Here is a 23,532-nt window from a genome sequence, read left to right on the forward strand (position 1 = left end):
TTATATAATGCATAGAAACTGCATTAGACCCTTTGATTATAACATATATAACATTATACTAGGTTATCATTATATAAATATCATAATATCTAGATTGTTAATAATCAGAAAAAGAAAAAAAGTGATGTGAAAAAGTGCTTTTCCCCTTCCTGATTTCCTATTTGTTGTGTTTGTCACACTTAAATGTTTCAGATCATCAAAATAAATGTAAATATTAGGCAAAAATAACACAAGTAAACACAAAATGCAATTTGTAAATGAGGGGGTTTACTATTAAGGGACAAAAATCCAAACCTACATGGCCCTGCGTATAAAACAGTGGCCACCCTTAGCAGCAACAACTGCATTCAAGAGTTTGCGATAACTGGCAATGAGTCTTTTACAGTGCTGGGGAGGAATTTTGTCTTTGCAAAATCATTGTAATTCAGCCCCATTGGAGCATTTTTGAGCAAGAACTGCTTTTTTCAACTGTTAGCATCTCAATCAAAGTCAGGACTTTGACTAGGCCACTCCAAAGTCTTCATTTTCTTTTTCTTAAGCCATTCAGAGGTGGACTTGCTGGCGTGTTTGGATAATTGTCCTGCTGCAGAACCCAATTACACTTCATCTCGTTTAAGTTTAGGATGACAGCAGGGTTCCATTTACTGCAGTCATCCAGGTCTTTAGGCAGCAAAACCACCACCATATTTTACTGTTGGTGTGTGGTTATTTGTCTGAAATGTTGTGTTATTTAATGCCACATAAAAAGGGACACAAACCTTCCAAAAAAACTCAGCTTTTGTCTCGTCAGTCCACAGAATATTTTCACAAGAGTCTTGGTGGGGTTTTTTCAGTCAGCAGTGGTTTTCTCCTTGAATTCTCCCATCGATGCCACTTTTGCCCAGTCTCGTTCTTATTGGTTAATTATGAACAGTGTTGGGAAGGTTACTTTTAAAATGTATTCCATTACAGATTACAGAATACATGCCCCAAAATGTATTCTGTAACGTATTCCATTACGTTACTCAATCAGAGTAACGTATTCTGAATACTTTGGATTACTTAATACATTATCATGCTGTTTACAACTACGTGAATGTACTATTGCTGTGTGATTTATTACTGTTACTGAAGGTCTGCGGCTCCGAACCGTAGTAAAGGGACCTCTGACTAATACGTCGGGTTCGTGTCGGGCTCGTAGCTGAAAACTAGCTTTACTTTGTTGTCTGGGTCAACTTTGCTAGCAGAGACAGAGAGAGGCGTTGAAAGGCTGCTCCAACGAAACTTATTGTTTTCGGAGGAAAACAGGAACACGGTGTACAGTCGAGTCTTAATAGCTTACTTACAACTGGGCTCGTCAGGCTCTCTTTTTGGTTGCAGTGGTTATTATTATATTTACATGCTTCCAGCTCCCGTTTCTGCTCGGAGACAGCTCGAACTTTTCCTTTTTCTCCCTCCTCACCCTCACAGACACATAACGGGTACAGCAGTCCATTCTCCCTGCAGCACGGACTACACTGCCTATGATGCTACATTCTTTAGAGCTATACCTGTAGCATTCTGCCTGTTAGCTTAGCACACCACCAACAACAAAAAGGCGCTCTCTCACCCAGCAAACACAGACAGAGAGAGAGAGCGTCACCCTGTAACCATGGCAACCGTAACGCTGCCGCCTGGAACAACAGAACGTAGCTGTCAAACAAAACCCAAACAGTCCTGACCCGCGACAATATGAAACAGGAAAGTACCGCAGTGTAATCCATTTATTTCAACAAAGTAACTGTATTCTGAATACCACCTTTTTAAACGGTAACTGTAACGGAATACAGTTACTCATATTTTGTGTTTTAAATACGTAACGGCGGTACATGTATTCCGTTACTCCCCAACACTGATTATGAACTTATGACCTTAGCTGAGACGTGAAGCCTTCTGTTCTTTAAGGTTGTTCTTTCTTTTGTGACCTCCTGGAAATGTCCACTGTTACAAACTACAGGTTTGTGGCTAAGAAGAATATCCAGTCTGCCTCAACCTTGGTAAATGTTCTTTTGCATGTGACAGTGTTGCTTTCTGTACTACAAATGTTCTGAGGGTAACCTGGCAGATTGTTTTTAGGAAAGGAGTTTACATAGACTTTCCACCTTTTCAAAGAACTAGTTGGAGTTTGAAGTAGATTTCAAGTTCATTTTCGGTTGACTGATGGTCCTTGAGTCCAGCTGCTGGTTGATATGGATAATATGATACAGTCTTTAAGATAAGATGTGGCCCCAGTATTCAAGCTCTCATATGTAAGGAAAAGGATTTTAAGTTTGATTCTGAACAGATACACAGTGAAGCAAAGCCAGTATGGGGAAAATATTGGCGTGTCTCTTTCTAGTCACTGTCAGTACGCTCACTGCAGCATTTCAGATCAAATGAAGGGTTACCAAGGAGTAGGACAGCCTCATAATAAAGTAGCCCAACCCAGAAGTAATAAATGCATGAACCAGTTTTTTAGCAACACACTGAGATTTGATCCAAAAAAGCTGATGCTTGTTCATCTGGATGTGGTGTTTTCAGTGTGAGAAAGGTTTCATCACTCATCCAAGTGACTTCTTCAGTCTCGACTGATTGCAGGTTTCCCCAACCTTATAAAGAGTACAAGAGTACATAAACACTGTGTTCAGATGATTAGAATCAACTTTTTGGGATTTGTCTGTGAAGGTTCTCAGTCATCCAGGTCATTGTATTCTAAGAAGCTTGGAAAGAAAAGTGTCTGGACTTCTTTAAGTTGCTTGAAGACGTTTCACCTCTCCTCCGAGAACCTTCTTCAGTTCTAGGCTCAAATGATGTGGAGTCCCAGATTTAAGCCCTGTGGGAGTTCCCCCCCAAAGAGAGACAAAAGGACCCCCTGATGATCCTCTACCTAATCACCTGAGCCAAGGTGTGAAAATGGGTGTGGGTCACAATCAGCCAGAGTTTAGGGTGAGCTCATTGTGAAACCTAGCCCCACCCTATCATGTGATTTCCTGAGGTCAGATGGCCCAGGGCGTCTGGGAAGGGATCTCAAAACTGGATTATAGATGGCAGACAGTTGGTGTCGTAAACCACCGCCTCTGTTCAAAGATGGTCGCTCACAGTGGACATAGATGGCTTCTTTCACTCCTCTTCCACTTTTTGGGATTTCCTTACCCAGATGACTGAGCATGCATCAAGACTGAGACAGGATGTTTCTAATTTTAGAGATATTGTGCAAATGCAAGGTAGCGGTTATACTTATTTGATTAATGTGCACATTGACCCCCATACACCCACACCCCGAAAAAGCTGAAACGTCTGAAATTAAATGTAAATATATGAATGATACTGCCTAAGGTAAGCACATATAATGTAAACAGGATTGTAAACAGAATTCATGTCTAAAATAAAAAGATTTGGTTCCAGCACAGAACCCTGTGGCACTCCATTATTGATTATTGGTAATGGTAGTGTGTGAGGCAGTCTGTTAGACAGTAATAAATGAAACCCCTAAAATCAGTAGCCTTAAAGTTAGGGCGTGCACTGATCTCTATAATTAAATTCTATGGTCAGCAGTATTGAACACTGCACTGAGTTCTAGCCAGGGGAGAGTCCACTGTGAGAGATCATAAGAAGATTATTATTAAGATATTTTTACTCATATTTTTAAGACTATATGTGTTCTGTGATGAGCTCTGAAACCTGACTGAACTCTTCAAATTAACAATTTCTCTGAAGATGATCAGTTATCTGTTTCCAAATACTCTTCTTCCCCTTATCATGGTGGAGTTTCTCCGGGTACCCAAAGCGAGGGATAAACTCATGGAATATTTTGTCAAATGCGGTTTTCCCATATTTATTCCTTGTTGGATACACCTGAGCAAAGCGTTTGAAGTGGTCTACAAGAACAAGAATGTACTCATACCCGTGACTTTGCTCTAGGTGTAGGTAGTCAATACAAAGCAACTTGAAAGGACTACTGGTACTGATAAGTCCATAGGAGCTCGTTGGGGAAGACTGGGATGCTTCTGTTTGATATAGACACATCGTTTGTTTGCATAGTCCTCTATACTGCATGTTGGGCCAATAAAACTGTTCACAGGTGAGGTGTGTTACACCAACATGACCCATGTCATTATGAAGTGTTCTCAGCACCAGGGGCTTTAGCTTTTCAGGAAGCACAAGCTGTTTATGCTGTTTATGCTGTTTATGCTGCATTTCTACTATTCACCCGAAAAGCTGCTGCTTGGGGCACCTCATCCTCCTGCCCTGCTTTGGTTCCTTGCCATGCTGCAGACACCACCTCTGATGACATAGTCTCTGTGTGCTCTGTCATTCTGTCTTGGAGGTTTACTGGGTAACTTCACAGAGTGTCTGCATCTATGTTCAGCTTCAGATTTAGTCTGGTAGTGCTCAGGATGGATGTTAAGATGTGATTATCAATGCAGACTGTGAATGTGGGGGCATAATACAAGTAGTCTTGAAACTTATCACAGGTGGACGGCTTTAGTGCCAAAAACTCAAGCTTACCGAAATGAAGGTGGTAATTTCTCTCAGCTGATGTTGGAGTTCTTGAGCCATATCTGATGACACGTAACTTGTTGTCCTGACGCTGGTGCAGCACTGCACCTAACCCTTCACTGGATGTGTCGGTGTGCAGTATGAATAAAAGGTTGAAGTTTAACAAGTTTAGCTAAAACATCCCGGTGCTCAAGACATGTCCTTCAACGCACATATTGAACAAATATGTAAGACTGCGTTCTTCCATTTGTGCAACATCTCTAAAATTAGAAATATCCTGTTTCAGAGTGACGCTGAAAAACTAGTTCATGCATTTATTACTTCCAGGCTGGACGACTGTAATTCATTATTATCAGGAAGTCCTAAAAACTCCCTGAAAAGCCTTCAGTTAATCCAAAATGCTGCAGCAAGAGTCCTGACAGGGACTAGAAAGAGAGAGCAGATTTCTCCTGTATTGGCTTCCTGTTAAATCCAGAATTCAAAATCCTGCTCCTCACATACAAGGTCTTAAATAATCAGGCCCCATCTTATCTTAATGACCTTGTAGTACCATATCACCCTATTAGAGCACTTCGCTCTCGCTCTGCAGGCCTACTTGTTGTTCCTAGAGTATTTAAAAGTAGAATGGGAGGCAGAGCCTTCAGTTTTCAGGCCCCTCTTCTGTGGAACCAGCTTCCAGTTTGGATTCAGGAGACAGACACTATCTCTACTTTCAAGATTAGGCTTCAAACTTTCCTTTTTGCTAAAGCATATAGTTAGGGCTGGACCAGGTGACCCTGAATCCTCCCTTAGTTATGCTGCAATAGACGTAGGCTGCCGGGGATTCCCATGATGCACTGGGTGTTTCTTCTTCACTCACTATGTGTTAATAGACCTCTCTGCTTGCTCATTAGGGGTCATATGATTGTTGGGTTTTCTCTGTATGTATTATTGTAGGGTCTACCTTACAATATAAAGCGTCTTGAGGTGACTGTTGTGATTTGGCGCTGTATAATTAAAATTGAGTTGAAATTGAATGGTCTTTAACCTTCCTGTACAAAGGCTTAGGGATAGAGTTATAGCACTTTTGAACTGGATTGGCTGCTTCTGGTCAAGATTCTCGAAGTTAACAGGAATGCCACTTTTTGGATACTGTTTGCTCTGGCACTCGTGTGCCTGGCTATCCTGCATGGTACATATTTAGGTATCAACACTTGACTGCCCTGGTTGCTGACAAGGGTGACAAAAGTCTGTTGGCCTGGTGTCTATGATTCCTAATATGAAGTTCAAAGCTGTTCTTGGTGGCAAGAAGATATCAAGATATTAGCTTGAAGATTGAAGATATCTTCAAGCGACTTGATTTTGGCATCAGGTACTGGAAGTGCTTCTCTATCCAAGACTGTGCCATTATTGTGACCTGAACCCCACTGTCCAGTAGTACCTCAGTTGGTTCACCATTAAGGTAACAGGTAAACATACACCTTTTACTAGACAGTTTCCTTTCTTCACTGTGTGTCTTAACACTTGCTGATTATCAGTTGGAGTTCTTCTCTCATGTTTTTTTTTTTTTACAATGTTTTGGGACTCTGGCTTTTGTCTGGTCACTGGTAGTCCCTCCCCAATGACCTGCTGTTGTTTCCCGGTTCTTGGACAGGAAAACCACAGCCTGGTGTCCCTCCTGACCACACTGGAAACAGGGGTTACTAGCAATCCCTTGGGTTATACATGGCCTGCATTTTCCTTTCACGGTGGACTTTGGTGGTGGAGCAGTACTGAATGAGCTGACCTGTGTGGACTCAGAAGAGTTTCCCACTGGAGTGAGAGCCTTCTCAGTAGTTTTGGCCAATCAGTTGACTGGTGTATTGAATCTCTGAGCTAATCTGCTGAGAAGCAAACATCACACGCCGTTTTAGCCCCGTTAGCCGGTCGGTACATATACTGATGTAGGTTTTCTCTGTCTTGTTGCTTAGCTTTGCTAAGCTCCTGAAATAGCTCTGCACTGCTCTTGTCTCTCAGGCATGCTCTAAAGAACCATTTGAGCTCAGCTAACGTTAACCCAGGTTTGGCCATTAACATATCCTTGAATGTACCTGGTTTAATTATCTTTAAGACAGTATGGATTATCTCTAATTCTGTAAAATTCTCAGCTTCATCACTCTGTCTACACAGAGAGCTATAACTAACATCCGAATCTCAGTTACTTGACTGGTTACCATGCAGGGTCTATCTGCCTTTGCACTAACTACTGAGGGTGGTACAATAGAGTGTGTTTCTGCAACAAGCTCACAATCCTCATCTGCAGCCACCGGAGGTCATTGCAGGTCAGTGATGAAGTTGTTGACTACTAGCAGGCGAGACATGCCTTAGTCCTCCTGCCTTGCCAGCCAGTCACTGTTCAAAAAGTCCACAATGAAGTCATAGAGTTCCACCTCTGATGCATTTTCTCCTGTTAGGTCATCTTCCACCTCATCCTCAATGGTGTCTGCAAGCTTATACAATACCTCTGTTTTAGCAGTATTAATAAGCTCATGAAGCTTTCTCTGTATTCTTCATCGTAACTCTTGTAAAGCAGCCATTCTGGTATCCCAGATGGAGCAGGCATAGCACGTTGGTCCAGGACATTAATCTTAGTTTATTGCTTGGTGATTAGCTACCGTCAGTAGGAGGCTCTAATCCCGGACGAGCCCCCACAATTGTTGTTGGCTGACCTGACAGGTGTCCAGGAGGGGTGCGATCCTCGATCCTGCTGCTCTGTATTAAAAGGGACAGCTATTTTTTTAAATTTACATGGTTAAAGTCTCTGCTAAGGAACCTTCTCTGCTGTAAGCTCATGGTGCTATGCAAATGACCAAGAGCAGAGTTAGCATTACAATCGAACTGTATTTGCACAGTAGTTATTAGGACCACATTAAACTCCCTAAGAAAGTAAACAGGCCCACATTTAACAGTCTAAGTCCCAGGAGTAGTAGTTCATTGTAGTCACTGAGTTAGTACACCAGTTTTTATTGCCAGACGCACAGACAGCCCCGCCTACTCTCACCAGAGTCACTAGTTTTGTCATGACATTATACTGTGTGGCCTTCTAACCTATTTGCAGAGGTAGAGTAATGCTTAACAAAAACCAGTCATTTTACCATTTGCCAGAATAGAAGACTAGAGCCAAGTCTCTGTACTGAGGATACAGGTGTTCCTGACAATTTTACACATGCTGTCCATAGTCTCAGATCATCCACTGAAGGGATGAGGCGTTGGTGAGAAAAGTAGTTTTGATACAGGCCACAGTTCCACTGTTACTGGCTGTTACTGACCCTATACCCAACATTTTGTATAGGCTGTGATGGAGGTAGATGATATGTTGTGATAAAGAAAATATTGTGGTCATTTTATCAGCCAGCACCAGTTTCAGATCTAATGTTTACAGTTATTTTAGGTTTGAGATTTTGTAATAGTAATGATGGATTATTTTCTACTTCCCTTAAAAGGCTGTCATGCCTCCCTATGGCCTCGTTTCAGGCTGTAAGGCCACAGAGAGGGCTGACTGCAGCTACAATGTAGGTCACATGATTATTGAAGGTAGCTGAGGGGGATGTCGTTACAAACTTGCATATTTCCATGCACAGATGTGGAGGTTACCGAGGACACCAAAGCCTGTAATAGCCACTAGTGTCTGTACAATTCATCAGTGAATTGCTTATTACGTTATTATTACAGTATTACATAGCTTAATTATTTATTATTGCAGCTGTAATTATCTGTAAATATCAGCATCATGACTATTTAACAGGTTAAAAACATATACTTAGACACTATTTCAACAACCATCAAGCTAACCACCAGCTAAAACAGCAAACAATTAAAGAGAAAGTAAAAGATTCTGCAAAAAGATGTAAAAACGAGACGGAGCCCCCGTTCACATGGACATGCTGCCGGGCGCTGAAAGCAGTCATCTCACAGATTCTGTCACAAATATATGGCACTTTGTTCCAAACAATTCAAGTGATTAATAAGGTCAGTAAACACTGCTGTAGGAGAGAACCACGAAACGTTGGCACTGTGCATAACATTACAGGTGATCCTCGCCATGTATGAGTTCCAAATAAATTACCAATCAAAGTGATATCAAAGTGATCCCTGCTCAAGAAGTCTGCTGCTTAGCATATCATTTTTAATACTCTGGTTCAAGAGTTTTGCATTGTGAAACAGCAGTGTTGGGTAAGTTACTTTAAAATAGTAACTTAGTTACATTACTAGTTACTTCTATCAAAAGTAACTCAGTTACTTCAAGTTACTCGTTACTTTCAAAGTAACTAGTTACTAGGGACGAGGCTAACCAGAACGCCGTTTACTCGAGTGTGACATTATCTCCAGGTCCGTGTTCCAATTTCCGAGGTAAGTCGAACGCAACACACGAAGTAACGAATAGCGAGCCTATCTAAATCCCAGTAACGACTAACGCGTTCCTGATTTTGGCATAATAACTAGTTACCGTGCTCGTTACCACAATAATAACGTAGTTACTGTAACGTGTTACTTAATAACGCGTTAGTCCCAACACTGTGAAAGAGACACTCCAAATGCAACAACAGTAAGGGTCCAACCTGCAGCATTTAGTTACTTACATAGTTATGACAGGTAGGTGAGAACAAACAGTCAATAGTGTTCAACCTGGTCTTAATGAGCGATGATACAAACAGATACATGTTTTATATATTTTCTTTATTGTTTCTTGTTATTGTTCAGTCAAAGCATCACCATCATCATCATCATATGACCCCTCATTGTGAATGTAGGGAATAAACCACGCAGGAACCATCTGAACCCTGACAAACAACAAATAGAAAAACACTTTAATAACACAATTTGTTAAATATGATACACGTGTTAACATTAGTTTTACTACAGTTTACTTGTATTTTAACAAATGTAAACTGTATTCTAGGAATCACTGACAGAAAGTTGTAATAAAAATAATTATCTTTGTGTTTTCCCAAACTTTAGCTTTTCTCATTTTCGTGCTTGTTGTTCAGCTGCCATACTTCATCTGCATGGTGTCACCTCTTAACCATGTAAAATAACACACAAGCAGAGTATGTTACTAAAACTGGACATTGCAAACTTCATGACAGCATAATTTCTAACAGAGTGTAACTTCAGAATATGCAGAAGTCATTTCTACTTCATGGAATAATCTGACAAGCCAGACATGTCTGTTTGATTAGAACAGTTTCTCTGACTGCCCCAAATAAACCAAAGAGTTCATGAAAACTCTGAAATCCAAACATCAGTCTTTTTTTATCCTGGTGTAACTCTGAGAGCATGTGATGCTTTCAACAGAAGCAACAAAAACTAACAACCAAATAGGAAAACCTTAAACTTAAAAAGGAATTCAACCCTGTACCAAAATTCCAAGGACAACACTCCAGCTCCCACAAGACTCAGCCCACACAGCTGATAAGTTACACACCCATGCACATCCATCAAGCTAACGCTGCTCTAAGACACTTTAAATATATCGTAGATTGTTGGATTGAATGATGAACTGTTGACTGGAAATAGTTTTGGTGCAGGGTGCAGTGGGAAACGTCTGAAAGGTCAAACTGAAAGTTTTATCATTTATTTTACATTTTCAAAACATAACTTTTAGTTTTTATATTTCAATGGATGATGAGGTTTGGAACAAAAGAAATGAACGTGTTTATAGTGGAAACTAGATAAAAAAGGAGGGGGGGCTCTGTTAGCTAACAGTCAGCTGGCTGACCTCTGGCTGACCTCTGGCTGACCTCTGGCTGACCTCTGGTTTTCTGTATATACCCATTTATTGCACACAAGCCATCTGTTCCTCATTTTGATCTATATTTGGGGTAGAGTAATCTGTCTTCTTATTATTCAGTAAAAGTAACTGAAATGTTATTTATAGAGCACCTTTCAATAAATATTACAAACTTTTTAAAAACCAAACTGCTTAAACATAATGCAAGTTTTTAGCTTTTACCGCTGAGTCCACAGTTTTTAAGCTGTGTGGGAGAGAGTGATGGTATCCACAGCAACAATGAGCTCATTAAGTATCACAAACAAATCAATATTGCATAATATTACCACTATACATTTTTAATGCATAGTGGTAATATGACATTGCTCGACTTTGTGTGTTGTAATGCTGAGAGCTGGAAGCACAGTTTGGATCCAAACAGTTTAAAGTGTAAGAAAGTCTTGATGCTATAGCAGTTTTAAAATGGTGATAAAGTGGGTGAGGAGGGAACAATGGGGTAGGTCAGGGGTCAGTGCACAGGTAGGTGACAAAGGTCAACTGGAAAGGCTCCAGTACAAGTAGCAGATCACTGAGACATGCACATCCCGAGCTAAAAGGTTTATTTACAGAGGAAAAGAAATGAAACAATACTGGGTCAGCTGACTCGAGCATCTATGGAGAGGTGGTGGCTGAGCCAGCGCAGACCAGCAGGGGGGCTAGATCCAGCTAAGACTGGTTTAGGTGGTGAGATGACACATTGGTGAAGAAGATGGTGGTCTGGACTGTGGACCGCCTGAAGAGCCGGTCGGTGAGCTGAAACAGACAAGATGACCTCCAATGAACACTTTTACTACTAAATAGTACAGATAGTAAGAGAGATCGTTTCAATCCAGGTCTGCTGAAGTGAAAGAAGCACTCTGATCTCTTTCTTCTTCTCATTCAATGATAATCTTTGGGGTAAAGAGGTGATCAGACAATCATTTGCTTGGAATCTTTAAATCAATGACCATAAAATATTTAATGGCCATAATGAAAATAAAATAGGAATTCCCAAAATACGGCCACACTATTTTTGGTACAGCAGTTCAGTACTCTACCTTTTTCACTATAAGGCTAGCTAGTCACGCTAGCTCAGCTAAACTCACCAAGAAACAGTTCCAGCAGTTATTCCTGACATACACTTTCCCAGATCTCCTCTCTCTCTCTCTCTCTCTCTCTCTATATATATATATATATATATATATATATATATATATTTATATATATATAAAGGGCTCAGAGAAGAGCTCGAGAGGATGTGGAGGGTGAAGGTAACGGTGGTCCCCGTGGTAATCGGAGCACTAGGTGCGGTGACTCCCAAGCTAGGCGAGTGGCTCCAGCAGATCCCGGGAATAACATCGGAGATCTCTGTCCAGAAGAGCGCAGTCCTGGGAACAGCTAAGATACTGCGCAGGACCCTCAAGCTCCCAGGCCTCTGGTAGAGGACCCGAGCTTGAAGGATAAACCGCCCGCAGGGGCGCGCTGGGTGTTTTTTTTTTTTTATATATATATATATATATATATATATATATATATATATATAAAGGTACATGAAAATGCTTTCTTAATCACTTATTTACACTTTATAAATGATCTGTTTCATATATGATCTGCTTTTTAATCCAGAATAAACAATTATTTTCCAGATTTTCACTACGGCCGTCTTCCTCTCCTTGTCCACCACTACTATGTCTGGTTTGTTAGCCATCCCACAGGATCTTAGCTCGGTCATTCATACCCCAGGACGTATCTGAGCTTGTGACTTCCAGGCCATGCTCTGCACAAATGTTCCTGTATATTATGCCAGCAACCTGGTTATAGCATTCTATGCACTGCCTGCTAGCATCCTGCATCTACTGTTATGTACAGTAGAGGCATCAGAGGTATCCTTATATGGATAAGTGGCAGAGAATGGATGGATGGATGGTGAGTGTATGACTTTAAAAAAGCCTTTCCTACCAGTTTACTTAGCATTGCAAATGGATATTTTATCCCTCCTTTCTCTCCCTCCATGCTTCTGTTACTCAGACTGCAGGAGCTCTGTGCACATAAACAAAGACCAGCTAATACCTGGAGCTCTCTTATCTCTCTACTGCATCACCAGTCAGGGTGTCCTACACTGCCCCCATCAGAGCAACACCTGCAACGTCTCTTCTTGATGCTGGCAGTGATAGTGGTGTTGCATTATATAGCGTTACATAATGTGTATGATGCTGGTGTAATCCTAATAGAGGAGTAGCTTGGTGTGCTTTGCCTTGTACCATAGATAAGTGTGTGTCAGTGTCAGTGAGGAACAAAGGTACCAAAGAAAATCGAATTCATTTTAATAACTAAATTCTGTAATGACTTTGAATGAGGAGTGTGTGTGTGTGTGTGTGTGTGTGTGTGTGTGTGTGTGTGTGTGTGTGTGTGTGTGTTTGGACGGGTGGGGGGTGGGGTGGGGTAGAGGAGGGGAGAGGATCTTTCTTTATGGACATCTCTCTGTCTCCACAGTGACTTGTCACCAAGGAGACAGAGCTGTTGGCAAGGCAACCAAGGGTGACGCCTATGATGAGGTGTGACAGCATAAGTATTTTTAGCCCGTCAGCTAGGTGTTCACAAATGTGAGTTCAGACACTTCAAAGGATGGATGGGAGGTAGGATGATGAGAAAGAAAGCTGGTTTAAATAAGAGCTAAATGCTGTGTCGTGGTCAGTGGTTCTCATGTAGTGCTGATGTCACAGACCAGAATGACCACCAATCGTTATAGCAGGCCGTGGTTAAACATGACTAACTGGACCGATGAAGTATTATACTCCCAGTACAGTAGTGAGGCCACAGTGCGTGAGTATCAGCAGGTATATACTCACTCGTTTCATTTCACTTTCTTTAATAATACTCTGAAGATTTAGATGAACAAAAGGCAGTTTAAAAAAGTCACGTGATGTTAACACTTGATATTTATTTAAACCCCAGATATAATTAAGACATCAGGAAGGGGGCTAAATACCTTCCCGCAGCACTGCAGATATGGATCAGACGTGTTTTGATTTTATTTTTAAAGCTGATGTGGTACTTTATTTACTTTATTTAGTTTATCTAGTTTAACCCTTTTTCAATTATTCAAACTATCACAAAAAATTACAAAAGCAATCAAATCTGTGCATGAATGTTTAAAATCCCAAATTCTTTAGTTTCCAGTGATAGAGAATGAAAAAGAGACTTTTGCTGTTATTAAACTGCTGTTCTTGAAGTGGACATGAAACACTTTACAGGCTTATGTACATCAGAGTCCTGACACAGATGTAACGCTGTGCGGATTTAAGTTTTTGGAACATCTTAGTGCCGTGCTGTGCCAGTGCAGAACATTCAGTCAGCGGGCTGGTTGGGAGCAGTAAGTAGATTTACATTAGTTTTTAACAGAAGCAGTAACTCAGTGGAACATAAGGACAGTAAAATGAAAAATCGGTTTGAGGGGATCATGTTTGCTGCCCCAGGATGCAACAGTGATGTTTTATGTTAAGGAATCAAGTTTTGAAAAAAGGAACTCTGAGAAAGAGACGGCAGACTTTTTGGAGACCTGATTTTGACTGACTGGTTTCCTTCATATTAAGTGAGGAATAGAGGTGAAGCCCAAATGTAAGTGAAGAAGAGTGTGAGGTTGTCAGGGTTGCCGACTGCATTTCAGTAAGTAATGCAGGTATGTTTGTGCTGTGATGTATTAACCTGTTACGTTGTGAACTGTTTGGCAAAAGAGAGAATGATTAGCGGATGAAATATCCCTGATTGCATCTTGTGAACAACTCTGCCAGCTGATTGTGCAGCCGGCAGCCGGCGTGTGTTGGACTTACTGAGTATTCTGTCTCGTGCGTGCGTGGCTCTACACGAATTGACAGACAGCTAAACATATGCAGTAGGCAATGAAAGCGTTGAATGATGACTCAGACATGGAAGCAAAGTAAAGGATTGTTTACTGTCTTCACTGGTGGACATTCTTCTTTTCCAGAATCTGTGAAAGGACACAGCTTGTCCTTCTCACAGGTGGATGTTGAAGGATTAAACAGAGAGACTAATGGTACACCTCATTGTGCAATTCCTAATACTAAAATGGTTCCTGTATTACCCTGCTCATGTGACCCTAAACATCCAACAGGAAGGAATGCGAGTAAAGCCACAGCACATTCACCTGACCGCAGTTTCCATGCAAACCACTAGGAGGTGCTAAAATACTTGACTCTCACATAACATTACACTGGGCTGCTTAACCTATAAAATGTCTGCCTGTCATCTGTGCATTATTTTGTATTTTAGTGTTTAGAAAACTGGCATAAAAATACAAAGATATACTTGATTATAAATCTAATGTAATCAAATTACAAACACATGTGAAGATATCTGTTTCCTTTTCTTTCTTTTCCTGACTCAGCTGCAGTCGCTCCTGATGGCACATTTGAAAAGTCAGCATTTGGGGATGACCTGAGCAGTGAAGAGGACCTCCTCTATGATGAATTTCGAGGATCTGGACATCGTTATGGACACCCAGGAGGAGGCGGAGGAGAGCAACTTGCCATCAATGAGGTAAGCAACATGGAACTGTAATCTCTAGCACCATCTTGTGACCACCAAGGTCAGAAGAATTATATATCTACTCTCAATTGATCTGTGTGAAAGATAGATGTCCTTGACCAAATGTAGGGTGGGGTTGATACCAAACTAAAAACAAAAAGAGTTCATCCTCGGCAGAGGACTACAGTTTGACATAAACCTGACCCTGGAGTAGTAAGAGTCATGTCAGCAGGGGGATCGCCTGCCAAGTCAGAGAGTGTTAGGAAAAAGAAAACACTTACGTTTCTTTTCATTTATTGAATGTTAGGGTCCATAAAAGTTATGAACTCAACCAACTTGGAGGGAAAACAGATGTAAAAAGATATTTGACATAAAAGCTTACATGAGTCCTGATTTTGAGTTGTGCATACACATCCACAAATAAAGTTTTTCACCTTTACCCAAGGGTGATCTTGAGAGCAGGACTTCCACAGGGCTGCCCACAGGACAACTCAAGGGGGTTCCCAGCCACTTCGATAATGAACTATGTATTTGGACATATCTCCAGAATTGATTACGCTTCAACTTATATAACTCCACAATTTTATCAAAGCTTAAAAAACATTTGGTCCCACAGGCAAATAAATCGGACACATTAAGGATGTCTGCCTTACGCCACTGTAGCCAGTCAACCGATGTCCCTCCAATTAAAATTCTTTTATTCCCCCATAAGGTTGCCGAAGGTGATTTAATAAAGTCCCAGCGACCTGCCCTATGTAATTTACACCACAATGTCTTCACATTTGCAATTATAGGATGGATAGTTTTATGACTGGTATCAAACAGCTCCCTCCAAGGAGAAATACCGCCATTAACTTCCGTCTCTATATGGGACCAGATGGGTTTAACTGGTGCAGTAGGTAACCAAGCCCTAAGTTGTTTCACGTTCATCACCCAATAATACCATTGGAAATTAGGCAATGAAAAACCTCCTTGCTTTGCACTCGCTTGAAGTTTCTTAATACTTAAACGATGCGGTGAGCTACCCCAAAGAAACTGGTATGACGTTCTTTTTATGAAATACTATGTTAGTTTTTTGCCAGATGTGACGGGACACAAACCCTCCAAAACAGTTCAAACTTTAGTCTCGTCAGTCGACAGGATATTTTTTTGGGGACCATCAAGGTGTTTTCTGGCAAAAGTGAGCGGAGTCTTCATGTTCTTTTTGGTGAGGAGTGTTTATTTTTCCTTGGAAGTCATATATGGATGCCATTTTTGTCCAGTCTGTTTCTTATTGTTGAAAGACGAGCACTGACAGGTCTACAGTGATGTTGTTCTTTTGTAGCCTCCTGGATGAGTCTTTGATATGCACTTGATAGGCCAGCCACTTGTGTGGTTCACCACTGTTCCAAGTTTTCTCCATTTGTGGATAATCACTGTGGTTCTCTGAAGTCCCAGAGCCTTAGGAATACCTTTGTAAACCTTTTCAGAGTAGGGTTGAGTATCGTTTAGGTTTTATCCAATGCCAGTGCGACACTAGTACTTTTGAAACGGTGCCGGTGCTCGAACTGGTGCTTAAAGAATGGAGAACACAAACTTTGTCCAAAAACCTCTTATGTTTTTATTTTTAGAAGTCTCCTTTTTTCTGCAAAATGATAACCAAGTTAGCCTTTTCTGTTGATACAACATACCTCCTTTGGTTGGAACCACTGCTTAAACAATGGAAAACACAAACTTTGTCCAAAAACCTCTCATGTTTAGCTGTTTTTTTTTGTAAAAAGATAACAATGTCAGCATACAAAGACTTTTGCAGCTGATCAAACCCTCACACGTGCAATAACACTGCTATATGTGCAATTCTTCTTCTGACGAAGTTGTACTTTTGTATTTTCTTACTCAGTTGTATATAGCATTTGTATTTCTATTTTATTCTATTGTATATATTATTCTATTCTATTCTATTCTATTCTATTTTATTCTATTGTATATAGCATTTTATTTTATTGCATTCCAGACTCGAACTTGTGAACAGGTAACTGAACAATACATATGAAGCCAGGCGGGAGGGATATTCCTGCTGCGGTCGACTGTTCAGTGTAAGTGATGTCCTGTTTTCATTTACAGAGTGCCAAGCTGCTGCTTTGCCTGGGTGGATTTCTGGCTGCAGGGCCGAGGTCCTGATGCACCAGTGTTTATTTTAATGTGTTTAGACTGGTGTAACTCAACAGCGAAGAGCTGAAGATTATTGTGACGGCTGCGGCTGTCGGTGTTCTGTGTGTTTGTTTTATTTCACTGTATCAGTAGGCACCAATGCAGGGATTGATTGTATTTTAGAGTGGATTACTTGTTTATATCGTTGCAGACAGTGAAGGCGCTGCGTGGAAACTGTGTTTTTTTCTGGCTGCTTTTGCATGCACTGTGGTGAGCTTGAGTGGAGACGGCACTGAAGATTTTCCTTTTTATATTGTTTTGCCCAGTTAGTGTTCAGTGTGAGTTGCCATCTCTTTTAACATGTGTCAAACGTTGATTATTTTTCACAGGTTCCCCACATTGCTTATCCTGTCTCCCACGTACAATCATACAATTTTATAGTTTTAAACGTATTTAATAAAGTAAAGCTTTTAATTGTTTTTAGGTGCTACCGTTACATGTTTAATCTTATTTTGTATGAACATTAACCCCTTGTGAACTGACTGTATGCCTACAGCTCCATCCTATTGAAATGGCTACCTCCCACGGGTCACATAATTATAATAGGTCGCAGCTCTTATGCCTGATAGATGGGATTAGTAGAGGAGAGTGTGAAAAACTGAGATGTGTGGAGGAGATATGGATTATTGAGTGGAAGCTCTGGTCCCACCTTGTGAAAGCAACTATGTAGTAAAAGATTTGGGTTTCAGTAGGGGTGCCACTGGTGCCCAGTACTACAAACACTGAATCATTGTGAAAGAAATGTTGTTGTTATCTTATTGACATTCTTCTGATCACATTTCATACAGGTCCTTTATAACTGTTGTTGCTTTGCTATTACGTTGAATCCTGCAGAAATAGATACGATGCCCCGTACATGTGCACACACACACGCATCAGTTCTCTCCAGATCAGTCTTCACTGTACCCCCTCCTCCGTCCCTCTCTGCCAAATACCCTGCCCCCCTCTTTGCTGCCCTCCAATGGGTTACAATGTGCTTGCCTCAACTACTGTGGTATCTAAGATATGCTGACACACTCCGCATTCTGATTGGCTGCCAGCTTATGCAAGGGTGGGCACAATATAAAAGGGAAGGGAAGGAAGGGGAGAATAAAGGAAACAAGGTTGATCCTAGTAGTTAGATGGTTGAGGTAGCACAGCTCCAGGCAGAGCACTGAGCACCATTTTAGAAGGAGCTCTTAATGGAGAGAAAAGATGAGCACAGATACAACAAGCCAGCTCCAAATGGCCATTTGGTTTAAGAGGTAGAAAAAAGAGTTTATGTAGGCTTCAGAAAAGAACGCTCTGGAAAACAAGCGGACAGACGGAAAAAGGACGAGCCATGATCACGTATCGGAGCGGTGCAGCAACCCACTGGCTGTCTTTCATCCTGATATCCTGACTAAAAGAGAGAAGAGCCAGAAGGAAAAAAGACAGAAGTGGTGGATACAAAGAAGACAGAGAGAGGAGGAGGGGAGGTGCTTTTTCCTCAAAGAAAAGAAAGGGAGTAAAAGAGGAGGAGGGGGGGTCCATGCTCAGCACGTAATACACAGATATCTTCCCAAAGCTTTACGCAGACGCTGACACAGGTAGGCACCCAGCCTCCACAGGCAGGCCGGGTCAACGCTGGCAAATTAGCAAAGTGGCAGGAAAAACAGAGGAGGACACCGCTGGAGCTGAGCGGAGGAAGAAAGCAGCCCGAGAGGATACTGACATCGATAGTCGAGAAGGAGGACGAGGTGACGCGGTGTGGTGTGGAGGCTTGGTGTTGAGGGAGAGAAGACGGGGGAGGGGAGGTGGTGCTGAGGAGGAAGAGGAAGAAGCTAGGGAACTGATGGCTCGTGGCGGTGGTTCAGGGAGGTGGAGCAGGCAGAGGATGGGATTCTTAAACACTATGCTGCGCTGCAACCTACCCCCAGAGACCCAGAAGGTGGTGGTGTTCATCATCATGATGTTGCTGATAATCATCAATGTAGTTCTCATGTTCCTACTGGCCTTCCAGTAGAGCGCACACAGACCAACACTCTCTGTCATAGACACAAACTAAGACTCCTAGATGGAGGAGGAGACCAGGTGAAGTACAAACAGAAGAACAGAGGAGCGCTGTGTTGTTTGGACTGATGGGCTTCCAGCATGGCAGCAGCAGAACACAGGTACAATCAGCAGGAGGGCAAAGGGACGGATGATGTGTGTTTAATAGACATATACAAAGCCTGAAAAACACCATGGTTACACTAATGATCTGTGGTGCAGACAGTTTCTGTGACTCCAGCCTCCACTACAATCCAACAGTGGATTTGAGATTGTTTTGCTGGGAGGAAACTTGTGTCATTCTTCTTTTTTTGTTTTTAATTATTATTTATTTATTGCAAAAAAAGTTGTTAACGTTGTTAATATTGTGTTAACAATAGAGCAACATTTATGTTGTTATTGTGCTGAATTGATAAAGTAGATTCTGCAGAAGGGCCTCGTGCCATCACTGTGTAAGACTGAGCAGAAAAGTGTCACACCGTTCATTGTTGAATTCATGGTTTTGGTAAGGAGTTTAACATCTTCTTAAGTATTTATTTATCAATGGCTGCTTTATGATTGACAGGTTGCCACAGTAACACAGTGTCCTCAAATTCCAGTTCAGACCTTTCCTTCACTGGTTTCATGAGCCAAGATGGTGACATTAAAATGCACCCCCAGACTCCAAACATACTCACCAATGATCTTCTCAGAAATCACGTTGATGATGAGACACACAGCTAATTCCCTACATTCATGACTATGAGAATGTTACTCAAAGCCTGGAGGAGACTCCTGCATCAAAGTAAAATGTGGTCTTATAAAGCAAAATCAATCTAATGGTTTCCACCATCATAAATGAAAATAAGTGGATGGACATTAGATCACCAAGGTAATACAAAATGAAATAAGAAGGTTTAAGTGGCTCTTTTTACTTCTTATTTTCAGTGAGCACTTTGAGTGAGTTCTATTCTAAGTGTTTCAAAGCTGGTTAAATGATACAGTTAACATTCTCAGATAATTTAATAGTTGTAGCTTATGTCTTAATTGTTTTCTTTTAATTTGAAGTTTTTATTTTTATACTTTTTAGAACAGAAATTGTTGAACAGAGTCAGGTTCAAAAGAAGAGTATTTATTGGTAAATAAATAAAATCCAAGTTTATATTTCCAGCATTCTGTTTACCAAGTGGAAAGATATCAGCTAAACAGTTTAAATCAGGGATGTGAACAGACCCAGCTCGGCACCCTTGAAAAACCCAGAACTGGCCCGGCCCTGTAGTATGTGAGGCCAAAGCAGGACAGCCATAGCTCTCCTCAAGCACCAGTAAACCAGCACACTTGCAGTCTTTAATGCCTCTCTGCAGCTTCTCTCCTTCTTTTATTTGGGGCGATCGTGGCTCAAGAGTTGGGACTTCGCCTTGTAATCGGAAGGTTGCCGAGTCTCGGTTGTTGTGTCCTTGGGCAAGACACTTCACCCGTTGCCTACTGGTGGTGGTCAGAGGGCCCGGTGGCGCCAGTGTCCGGCAGCCTCGCCTCTGTCAGTGCGCCCCAGGGTGGCTGTGGCTACAATGTAGCTGCCATCACCAGTGTGTGGATGACTGCATGTGTAAAGCGCTTTGGGGTCCTTAGGGACATGTATACACATACAGGCCATTTTATCCAAAACCCTACAATGTGTCTCACCCCTCCCTGAGCCTGGTTCTGCCGGAGGTTTCTTCCTGTTAAAAGGGAGTTCTTCCTTCCCACTGTCGCCAAAGTGCTTGCTCATAGGGGGTTATATGGGGTTTTCTTTGTATTATTGTAGGGTCTTTACCTTACAGTATAAAGCATCCTGAGGACACTGTTGTTGTGATTTGGCGCTGCATAAATAAAATTGAACGGAACCTCATCGTCTTAGAGACTGTGTCTACTCCCAGACCACCCAAACCCAGCAACAATGATTTGAACATAAAACAAAGAAAGAGCAGCACAGTATCCACTAATGCAAAATCTAATAAAACTGTGAAATGTGGCTTAGTGCCTATCCGGTTGTTCAGTGATGACGTGACGAATCCTACTTCCGGGTCTAAAGTAGTCTGCGTTTAATATGGCTTTTGTGTTGTTAACATGTTTAATGTTTTGTATTTTCTTCTATTTAATCTCAAAAAGCTCCTAAAACAGTCAGTGATCACTGTTGACCTCCCTCGGCTTTTATTACCGCTAATCATTTATTTAAGCTCAGTTTTTAAAACCTTAGGATGTAACTACAGCCCAGCCCATGCAGCAGTATATGAATGACTAACCTCGTGTTGTGGATGGATTATCTCAGTTGTTCTCCTGGCTGAAGTTTGGTCCTTTTACAGCATCCTGCCATGCGATTACATTTGTTCCTGACCACCGAGAACACTCACGTTAACTTTTATCAGTGGAAAAAAAGTTAGCTTGTTTATATTATGCTAACATAGCTGTGTCGCTAGCGGTCACGTAGCAAATCATTATATACCAGCTAGCCCAACTTCAGTAACCCTACAAACGTCACTGCTGTTTAGTTTTCTGTCTTCATTTATGTTGGAAGTGATAACAGAGCTGTACGTTTGAATTTGTTTCCAAAACCCCGCAGTCAGGACATGCTATATTGTATTTAGATAGAAGCTAGCGAGCTAACTCCCTGCTAACTTCTAACTCCGTTAAATGTCATAAATTCCGTTTTCATGGATGCCTGGATGTTAAACTCAATTGTTACACCTGGTAGAGCAGAACGCTGATCATTTTATTAAAGATAAAAGACTTTAGACAGTTTTTCAACTCTCAGTAATGCCATAGTGATCATTTGATATATGGACCTGCAAGGCACCGTGATGATCACCTCAGAGTTTTCCTCAGTAACACTGCTCCCATCTGGGAGGGGTGGCTGTAGCTCAGGAGGTAGAGCAGATCAGCTGCTGACCGGAAGGTTGGTGGTTTGATCCCTGGCTCCCCCAGTTTGCATGCCAAATATCCTTGGGCAAGATACTAACCCCGACTTGCTCTCCGATGCATCCATTGGAGTATGAATGATAGTTAGAAAGCACTCACTGTATAGATAATAGTGCTTGTGTGTATGGGGTGAATGCGACGTGTTGGATAGAGTACTCCAGGAGAGTAGAAAAGTGCTTCCTCTGTTTCTTCTTCTTCCATAATGTATCTCCTTCTAAGTTTAATTTGATTTTAGCTTCTCAGTGATTTTTTATTCTGTGGACGCTGTCAAAACACAAAATGATAGCACACACAGCCGTTAACGGCAGGCTTTAATCTTGGTGGCTCCTGGGTTGTTCCTGAACATACTACCAAATTGTTCTATCCGTTTAACTTGTACTTACATACAGTTTGAGCTGTTGATCCTGTTATGGTATTTGGTGCTATATAAATAAAATTGAGCTGAAATTGAATCCTGGAATCTGCAGCTGTTTAGAAATGGCCCATTAATTCTGGCCGTTCCAAAGCCTTGACTTTAATCCTTTTCAAAAGTTTGTAGACTGTGCTTAAAGCCAGGGCCATACCAGGAAACCAATTAATTTAAGTGAACTCTAGCACTTATGCTAAGAAGAGTGGACAAATATACAGCCAGACTTAGCCATCAACAACATTCAGGCATATCTAAAGCATCTGGTTGAGGTGCACCTTACTAAGAGATATTTTACCAGATATTAGTAGGGCTGTATGTAGACTTTTGACCCTGTGTGAATTAGAAAAAAATCAAAAATATATTAAAACTTGAAATTCTGCTGTGCAGAGTGTGGTGGAAGCGTGCGGACTCAAATGCATGGAGGTGTCTGTAAAGATGAGTGTTAATTACATGAGTGCCTAAAGTAGATCCGATTCCAGAAACAGGAAACTGAAAAAGTACATGGAAAAATACAAACCCTAGGAAAACCAAGAATAAGAGATTTAAAGAAAAGAAAAACTACAATCCAAAAAGCTTAAACTCACTGAGTAAACAGACCCAGGATATAGTAAAGATGTGTACACTCATTTCACCCTAAGAAAAGGAACAGTTAAAAGAAATCAATGCCCAAAATGACCACAACATTCATGCCCATGAAGCGTGTATGCAAGCTTCAGACCACACCTGTACCTGGCTAGAAGGCTGAAAGAGTTCTTACATTAATCCTGTATACCATGACTCTACTGCAGTCCCAACCAGAAGTTGATTGTATGTGACCACAGTCCCTCCTGTTGTTGTTTCTCTGCAGCTCATCAGTGATGGCAGTGTGGTGTATGCAGAGGGGCTCTGGGACCATGTTACCATGGATGACCAGGAGTTAGGTTTCAAGGCCGGTGATGTCATTGAAGTAGTGGATGCAACTAACAAGGAGTGGTGGTGGGGTCGCATCATGGACAGTGAGGGCTGGTTCCCTGCCAGCTTTGTACGGGTGAGAAACTCTGTTCTGACTGTACTCTGGTGCATGTTCAATCATCCAGGTAAGGATATACGGGATATATATCAAAAGACATCAAACTGCTACTAAACTTTGGCATCTGTGAAGAAAAAGATGACATTGAAAGACAGGGTTATTATTTGAGCC

General features: G+C 41.4%; 1 protein-coding gene across 2 annotated transcripts in view; it reads left to right on the plus strand.

The window, feature by feature from the left end:
• Nucleotides 1-23,532, plus strand: part of arhgef4 (Rho guanine nucleotide exchange factor (GEF) 4) — a 66,999-nt gene that overhangs the window by 19,420 nt on the left and 24,047 nt on the right. The window contains exons 2-3 of one of the 2 annotated variants that reach the window (XM_085467390.1): nt 14,670-14,821; nt 23,200-23,379. In XM_085467390.1, the coding sequence (XP_085323516.1) occupies nt 14,670-14,821; nt 23,200-23,379 (332 nt within the window). Of the gene's footprint in view, nt 1-14,669; nt 14,822-18,082; nt 19,132-23,199; nt 23,380-23,532 lie in introns of those variants that run through there. The other variant, XM_085467391.1, reaches the window with a different exon arrangement.

Source organism: Copadichromis virginalis, linkage group LG9 (assembly GCF_057382275.1).
Source record: "Copadichromis virginalis isolate Kocher_CV1m ecotype Utaka linkage group LG9, C_Virginalis_male_GT1.1, whole genome shotgun sequence".
In the NCBI taxonomy this organism is placed as follows: domain Eukaryota; kingdom Metazoa; phylum Chordata; class Actinopteri; order Cichliformes; family Cichlidae; genus Copadichromis; species Copadichromis virginalis.